This window comes from Protomyctophum parallelum, assembly GCF_964188405.1.
Source record: "Protomyctophum parallelum genome assembly, chromosome: 14".
Lineage (NCBI taxonomy): Eukaryota > Metazoa > Chordata > Actinopteri > Myctophiformes > Myctophidae > Protomyctophum > Protomyctophum parallelum.
Genome location: NC_139709.1, coordinates 23,369,738 through 23,379,116, shown reverse-complemented (window position 1 = coordinate 23,379,116; position 9,379 = coordinate 23,369,738). Strand labels below are relative to the sequence as shown.

The 9,379-nt window shown below is 42.0% G+C and overlaps 1 protein-coding gene across 1 annotated transcript in view; it reads right to left on the bottom strand.

Annotated features, from left to right (window-relative positions):
* Nucleotides 1-1,353, bottom strand: part of LOC310871191 (protein Niban 1-like) — a gene marked incomplete at its 3' end in the record, with an annotated part of 18,293 nt that extends 16,940 nt beyond the window's left edge. Inside the window, exon 1 of the mRNA XM_083782680.1 lies at nucleotides 1,091-1,353. Within this exon, the coding sequence (XP_083638806.1) occupies nucleotides 1,091-1,145 (55 nt within the window). The 5' untranslated portion in view covers nucleotides 1,146-1,353. The remainder of the gene's footprint in view (nucleotides 1-1,090) is intronic.
* Nucleotides 1,354-9,379: the final 8,026 nt, after the last annotated feature.

Genomic DNA, 9,379 nt, shown 5'->3' with positions numbered 1-9,379 from the left:
TGTGTGTGTGTGTGTGTGTGTGTGTGTGTGCGTGCGGGGGGGGGGGGGGTGACAGGAGGTGACAGGGACTAGGGTGGGGAAGTTGAGCGGAAGAGACAAGTTTGTGGTTTCCTGGCACACACACTGTAGCTGTAGCTGAGCTGTACATACGCACGCACACACAAGCTGCTGTTTCTGTGGGAAATGTGTGGCCACTAATGTATTGTCAGTTGTGTACTACTTTGGGGATTCTGCAAATGATACGTTCCTAATAAGAAATATTAAATTACTATTGTAATGCCTGAAGAATGTATACCTGCCTTACAGGTTGTATTCAGGTGTGCGCAAGACGTTGATTACCAGGAATATATTGCTACAATTTATTTATTGACTGTATAACGTTTCTATATGAAGATGTGTCTTTCGACTGTGGAGTCTCAGGGATCTTTATCGGTTGAGAATCTGCATGTTTGTTTACACTTTATGTCCTTCCATCACGTAGTGTTTAGGTTGCTCGGTTGTCTTTCATCTCACACACACACACACACACACACACACACACACACACACACACACACACACACACACACACACACACACACACACACACACACACACACACACACCCTCACACACACACACACACACACACACACACACACACACACACACACACACACACACACACACACACACACACACACACACACACACACACACACACACACACACACAGCTCAACAGTGTAATAGCTTAAATTGGCTGTAATTGCATACTAGATTGTCATGCATGGCCATTAGCTCCAGGATATGACTGCTGATAAAAAATGAAATGGGATAGATAGAACAGTGTGCGTGTGTGCATGCGTGCATGTGTGTGTACTGTGTGTGTGTGTGTGTGTGTGTGTGTGTGTGTGTGTGTGTGTGTGTGTGTGTGTGTGTGTGTGTGTGTGTGTGTGTGTGTGTGTGTGTGTGTGTGTGTGTGTGTGTGTGCGTGCCTGCGTGAGACGTAGCCTATAAAGACTTTCTATATGTTATCTTCAAAAAGGTACACTCATAGGCTGTTAGTCCATGCTGTAAAATAAATATAGTTGAACTCATTTTATATTTACCTTTGATGTGACTCTCTTTGACCTCATCCAACAGTCCAGAGGAAGATGCTCCCATGATGTAACTAAAGGATTCTTTTAATTCTGCCTGTCAGTTTGTCCCTCTCAATAGTCACTTGATATCAGCTGAGACTTTACAAACTTAAACAAGATCTAATGACGATCAGCTAATTAGACCGACACTATGTTGTTGATGAGTTGAAGTACAAATAAAGTTATAAGTAAAAAAGTGTGAAAGTAGTTAGACTTCTCAGTGCGGCTTCTGCTCTGCGAGCTGGCAGAGAATGAAGTTAAAATACGAGTGTGTGTGTGTGTGTGTGTGTGTGTGTGTGTGTATGTGTGTGTGGGAGGGGGGGGGGGGGGGTGGGGTTAGTAAAAAAACGCTCTGCTGTGCCACCTACTGTTTCTCAAAGGAAGAGGCCAATCATAGCTCTATACAATTTTTGACTGGGATACAGCATTGCTGCATTTTGTTCTGCCACAGCACGGTATCACAACGAAAAACGTAAATACCACAAATTCCACATATTTTGGATTTTTGAGAACATGATTATACGTAGGCCTACTTCCTAATTACAGAAAATTCTTACAGATATCTGGTGCAATATAGACTTCAAGTTCAGGATGAAGTTTGGTTTGGAGCTGAAGCTTTCTTTTTACAAGCAGACATGTTACATTTCCTGGCATGTGTCAGTTGAGCTGTGATGTAATTGCAAAACATAATGAGGCCGTCATGTGTGCATCACTGTCTGCAAACACACAAAACACTGTGTCATCAGATTACAATCACAAGGCCATGAACGTTATTAGATACTGTACTGTAGAAAGTCTTGCTGTATATCTCAAACTATCTCACAGTGCGGTGCAATCTGGTGGTCAAAGGTTGAGGGTCGACAATGAGCCCAATTATGCCCAATTATACCATATACACCATAGACAGGTGAATCCTAAAACAAGCTCCCCGGACACACAAGAAATAGAGAAAATAGCAGATCTACACGCTCACAAAGTGTCGCATTGCTACTTTATGTTGTGAGCTTGCAGATCGGCTATTTTCACTAGTTTGGGTGCCGATCAATCCAATATCAGCTCACCCAGGTAGTCAACCAGGCAAGTAAGATCATTGGAGACAAACAATTGCAACTTCAAGACATATACAACCGCTCCATAAACAAAGATGCAATTCAGATTTACAATAATTCTACCCATCCTCACTCTGAATTTGACTTGTTGCCATCGGGCAGGAGGCTTTAGGGCAAAATTTGCTAAAAAGAAGGGTTACAAAACTGTGTTTTTGCCAACTGCTGTGGACATTTTAAATAAAAACATGTTTAAATAGTCTAATCCACATTGCTCATGATCACTGTTGCTGTGTTAATGTGAATGCATTTTATATAGTATTTTAATGCACCTGTGTATTTTTTGTAATGTTTTATTGTTGTAACTGACTGCCGGTGTGCCAAAGACGAATTTCCATTTTATGTCAATTGAATGGACAATAAAGTTTTCTTTATCTTTATCTTGTCATCAAAAAGGTTTGGGAGTCACTGTAGTCCTACAAAAAGGATGAAAATAAATATATACATGCCTGGCATGTGATGGCTTCTCCTTGCTACCATCACTGTTGCCATGATCACTGGAGAGTGTGGATGACACCTCTTATAAATGTGCTTCAGTTATGGCCAACTCTCTGAAGATGCTAATAACTTTTTTCAATGAGGCTCATTTAAATATAAACAGGTGAGTATCCACAAAATGTATGCATCTAATTTAAATACACGCAAATAGCACCAGAGCAACGAGACACTATTTGCTTGACAGCAGTTAGGGATGCATTTCATCCTTTTGGGTGCTTTAAGAATTATACGGTTTATTTTCGTATCATTTGCACCCATAATGCATCCGCAAAAAGACATGCAGTCCTTTGATGAATGAAAATGACTGTAAAAATGGCCCTGGCAATTTTCAACATTCAGGATTGTACAGTGAAAGACTCCTTGTCTGCGCGTAGTTCTGTATGCTTGTTGTACATCACCATTTTCATTTGTTGAGAGAACCATATTGATATCATGAGGGAAATAAACAAGAAAAGGATGCAACCTGCCTGTCAGTCTGTCTCTCCCCCTCTGTCTCTCTCTGCTCTATCCATAGACTGTAAAAAGGCTCTATCATGCTATTTTCTCGCTTTCTTTCCTCTCTCCAATCCTTGTCACGTTCTCTTCTTATTCCTCTCATACATTTTTTGTCTCCCCCTCTCTTCTGCATCAATCTCTCTTTTTCACATTCTTCATTCTTACTCTCTCTCTCTCACACACACACACACACACACACACACACACACACACACACACACACACACACACACACACACACACACACACACACACCCTCACACACACACACACACACACACACACACACACACACACACACACACACACACACACACACACACACACACACACACACACACACACACACTCACACACACACACACACACACACACACACACACACATCCTGATTCGATCCTGCTCACCTCTCTCACCAACTTTCTTTATCGCCCTTCGTGTCTGGACAAAATAAATCATCGCAACTTTTCATTTTGATTTGGAACCAATGACCTCTGAGTCACACTCCCAGTCAGAGGAGGCAGACAGCTTAGAGACATTGGAACTCTGTGAGGCTGAGCATTAGAGCTTCATTCGCTTTGTTTGTCCATCTGAAGGCAGCTTAATGTTCCAGCAGTGAAAGATTGTGTGTGTGTGTGTGTGTGTGTGTGTGTGTGTGTGTGTGTGTGTGTGTGTGTGTGTGTGTGTGTGTGGTGTGTGTGTGTGTGTGTGTGTGTGTGTGTGTGTGTGTGTGTGTGTGTGTGTGTGTGTGTGTGTGTGTGTGTGTGTGTGTGTGTGCGCATGCGTGTGTGCGTGCGTGTGTGTGTGTGATTTGTTGCTGCTGCAGATTGTGTTTTCTGCCTGTCACTGAAGCGACCATGCAGAGAGGACCAAGGCATGATGTGTGTATCTGTGTTAGTGATGCTTGGCTGTGTTCACATTCACCCTGACTCTGTGCCTCTGTCTTTGTTTTTCCTGTCGTCGGCGGTCTCTTTGTCTCTGTGTCTGTCTCTCTCACACACACACACACACACACACACACACACACACACACACACACACACACACACACACACACACACACACACACACACACACACACACACACACACACACACAAACACAAACACAAACATCAAGATCAAATTATTTCAGTTGTGTTCATTTAAAACACATTTTAGTGTGAGTGTTAGTTATGAGATCAAGATGACTAAACTTCAGTCATGTAACCTATGTAGATTTCTTAAATTCTTTCCACACAATTTAGGCTACCTCTTATCCAGTTACCTACTAAAAAACAAAGCAAAAACAAAACAGTTTTTCATTTAGAAATCTCTGTTATTCTCATCGGATGAAGTATGAATTTGCCATGTTTTTCTGAAGAAATTACCATCTCGCCACATCTCCAGGCAGCAGCAGAGATGGAGGAAACCAGCCTGTAATCTTGTCATGACTGTGAACTGCATGTACTGTGTAACTGTATACCTTAATTATGTGTTTCCTGTTTTGCTATAGTCGTTTGCCTGATCTTGTCTCACCTCATTCCCAGTTACACACCTGTCTCCATTCTCATTTGCCCTGTAGTTGCCTCACCTGTGTTTACTTCACTAATTGTAGTCTTTAAATACTGGACTCATGTGCTCTCACCCCACCCCAGATCCAAGTTTGATGTTACTGTGTGTCCCTGCCTGTTTTGTCATGCTGTTGCCTTGTCGTCACCAGCTGATGTAAGCTGTTGAGTGTTCTTTGTTTAATAAATACTGGACTTCACCTGCCTGCCTGCTTGTTCTGCTTCTGGGCCCTCACCTGATACAGTCACAAATCTACAGCAGTCAGGATGCAAGACACTTTAAAAGTTATGCTTAATTCATATCTGTTGTACGATGGTGTCGCACTGAAAAAGCCAATCCACAAGCTCACAATTCTTCACACACAAAATGTTGTAAGGATCAGCCATTTTCGGCACATCTTTTCAAGTATCTGCATGTACTTTACTTATGTACAACACCACCATTAACCACTTAAGCTGTATTTCATATATTGTGAAAATAGCAGAACATACAACACATTTTTGTAAGTTGTAATTTTCACTTCTGAATATACTGTATATATTTTGTAAAGATATTTGTGGGGCTTTTTGCCTTTATTGATAGATGAACAGCTTTGACGGGAGATATGGGGGGAAGACACGCAGCATAGGTTGTCGGGATCGGGACTCAAACCCATGACACGCTGCCAATCTGGATTACCCGTATAGGTGCCTGGACCACTGGACCACTGGGCCGGCTCAGGCCTGAATACTTATTTTTTAAACGAGTACTCGATCCAGTACTTCAACTCACTCAAGTTTGACTGAGCAACTTTTACTTGTAGTTGAGTAATATGTGACCATGAGGAGTACTAGTAGAAGAGGGAAACAACTAGATGGGCTGGATGCGGGGGCATGTGGCTGTCTGTATGCACACACATGGATTGTCATATAGTAATTATTCACACAGGCACATGAAGTGGAAAAAGCCATATCAACACACCTCTGACAGCGCTCATGCTGTTATAGGAATGGATTTGTGGTGTTTTATTGACTGCATGTGCTCCATGTGGATTCTTAGTATAGTCTTTATTCAATATGGGCAGATAGGAGAAAAGCCATTTCAACACATATGCTGCCCTGCATCTGTAATTGACTGCAATGTATGGAGATGGGAGAGGTTTTTTTAGGGCTGTATTTATGATTTCTATGGATTTCCATAGGCCTATAGTCATTATTCCAGTCCACACAGATGGTGCGGACCATTTTCAGACTGTACTATACACTTTTGTGGTTTATCTATAGATGTGCAGTTACTGTAGCGTGTGTCGTTTTTGTGACGATTTGTGTGTGTGTTTGTGTGTGCGTGTGCGTGTGTGTGTGCGTATGTGCGTGCCTGCTTACGTGCCTGCTTGCGTTTGTGCGTGAGTTTGTATTTGTGTGCTTGCATTTGTTTGTGAATGCATGCTTGCATATGGGTGGATTTAGTGTGTGTGTGTGTGTGTGTGTGTGTGTGTTATGTGTTTCTACTCAGTGTGGCACCCGTATGTGTGTTTGTGCATGTGTGTACAACCCTTGCATTTTATTAACCATTATCCCAGTATCACCACTTTCCATTTATTGACGATATGGATGACTGCTTATCGGATATATCTACCATAACCATAAACCTGTTTTTCTTATTTCCATCTGTCTCTGTTATAAGTGTCTTAGAGGCCTGTTAGCATCCCTTCCACAGTGTTCCAATGTGTTGCTGCTTCCTTTTAATGTACATGTGAGATGATCGAGTGAGATGTGGGAACTTAATTGTCTTACGTTTCTGAAAGCTAATCAAACTGTTTGTCATATTGGCTCTTCTCATATGTCAGTCAGGGTTTTGTCTCTCTTATCCTCTCTCGCTCTCTCTCTCTCTCGCTCTTTCAGCTTCTGAAATCAATTTCAAAATGATTGCAGCAGGACAGTGAAAGCAGTGGCAGATTGCCTCGTTCTCCACACCAAAATAAATGAAATTTCCCCAATACCACAATCATTGGACCAGCAGTCTTCAACTTCCCAGCAGCAACTAACTGACTGTGCATGGAGAATGATGACGGGGGAAGGAATTTAATTTTAAACATTTCACATTCTTGCAAACTAATGCAACTCAGCAGAGCATTTGGATGCTTAGAAGTGTGTCCACAATCAGAGTCACTTTATTTGCTGTATACCAGTGTACGAGGAATTGCTGCAGCGACAATACATGTTAGGGTAATACTGTACAATAGACAAAGGCCAGTATGTGTTAATACACTGTCTAGTTCAGTCTGTTTGCTTGACATGGGTAGCATTTTTGGACAATGTTGCAGCAAAATTAATTGAATAATTACCAACATTATCAAAGGGTTATATATTTGGCCATGGTTCCGTCTGTGTTATTACAATGTATCTAGGAAACACGCCTGGACAGGGATTCTGTTTACAAGGCAAAATGGAGGGATTATGGTTTAAGACCATCTGAGGCTTCTATAAACCAGAGGCCTTTATTAGTATGCATGGCAGCAACATGTTTATTAGCCAATAAATGTTATCTAGGGAAGGCGCGGGGGCAGAAAAACGGATTGCTGAAATAAAAAGAGGCATATCGTTTATAGTTTACAGATGGTGGGTCGTGGGGAGCTAACTGAGGCGAGAAGGCAGCTACTGTGAAACGGAGCTTTCTAATAGTTCCTGTGGAAGACAGGACTAATCTTTATATACCATAAATATTTACTGTGACAACGTAATAACATTAATTCTGGGTCTGTTTCATCAGTGCCATCTAAATGAAACAGTTTGTTTACCCGTCTTCTATGACATGTTACATTGTAACAATAGGACAATGACCATTCACACCTAGTGTAATCCCTAATCAGTGGGATTGAGCCCATGCTTTGAGTGCTTATAGGCAGGAAGTGACACTCTGCCTTCAGATTCGATTCAGATTTGTTTGACTTGATGCCAACATTGTTCCACCTCCCCTTTCCCCTGTTTTTAGTAGCCTATTGTTAAACCGTATAATATGAAATCTTAATTGCAAGCAAGAAGTTGTCCCGTCTGATGGTATTTGCACCGCTACAAGTTTTGGTGCCGAAACCCGGGAGAGAGATCTAAACAAGATCTATCTATGAATGAAGAAGCGAATACACAGACACCAGCCATGGCGGACATACAAAGAAACAAAAGATTACGGGGAGCAGTTCGAAGTGGAAGTGCCACGACCAGGTTGCTAACGAAAATTGATCAAGACGAGATCTTGAGCCCATGCTGTGAGTGCTTATAGGCAGGAAGTGACACTCTGCCTTCAGATTCGATTCGATTAAGATTAGTTTGACCTTGAACTTGATGCCAACATTGTTCCACCTCCCCTTTCCCCTGTTTTTAGTATTGTTATACCGTATAGGAAATAAAATGAAATCTTAATTGCAAGCAAGAAGTTGTCCCGTCTGATGGTATTTGCACCGCTACAGCTGGCTTACAATTCCATGCAATGTGCCAATTAATTAACCCACTAAGGTGCAACTTATAGTGTATTCTCAGAAGAGTAAAACTTGTGAAAGTTATTTGCAGAAAAAGGGCCCTTATTACAACAAGCCTTACATTTCTTAAAGTGTTCCCTATTAGTCACGTACCTCCTCCTTTTCACTCTCCTTCACTCCAGTCCATGCATCCCTTCCTCAGTCTCGCTCTCCATCCTCTACTACTTCCTATATCCATGTCCCGCCGTCTCTTCATCTCTCAAAGCCTGTGTTCTTAAGCATCCCTCACTCCTTGTCTCCTGAGCCCCCTTCCTATACCTCCTTTCCTTGCTTCACCCTCCACTTCCCTCCTGCATCAGTTTTTTTCTCCTTTTTTTCATTTCCCACTGCCTAACTCCCTCTTCTCCTCATCACTCTCCACGCACTTACCTCCCTTATCCCCTCTCTCTCCTGGCCACCGGAACACTGTAATAAGAACCTTGTACTTTCTCCAGGAGATTGATAATAAGTTGGCTAGCTTCCATCTAATTTCCCAGGTTCTGCAGCTGTCAGACAGTAAATCCAGGCTTTATCAGGATAATCCCTGCTAGCTGTGCTTATTGTCACAATCCGTCTCAGAACCAGATAAAAAGATGAATATTTGTTTTTTACAAGAGATTAAATAGGGATTAAATATTCCAATGTTGACTGTATCAGTCTGTTTTATACTGTAGCTGGAATGAAAGGCATAGCTGGAGTGAAAGGCACATTTTAGAATCTTGGGAGAGTTGGATATTAATTTTTTACCTGTCAGTCTTGTAATGGGAGGTTCATTCTTTGTTAAAAATGTATTTTCAAGGGAGCTCTGACTCAGGAATGGCAGCATCACACAAAGAACAAGAGAACATTACACTGCAAGTCAATAAAAATGGATAGGCCCAGGCCGTAGCGTAACGGTCTGGGCACCGGACTGGTAATCCAGTCGCAGTGTGCCGCGGGTTCGACTCCCGGACCCGACACGGCCCTTACTGCATGTCATCCCCCCATCTCTCTCCCGTTTCCTGTCAGCCTACTGTCTGTCCCTTCAAAAACCAATAAAAGGCGTAAGCAGCAAAAAAATATCTTAAAAAAAAAAAAAAAAAAATGGATAGACTTTGCAGTTGGAAAAAAGGGTCAAGCT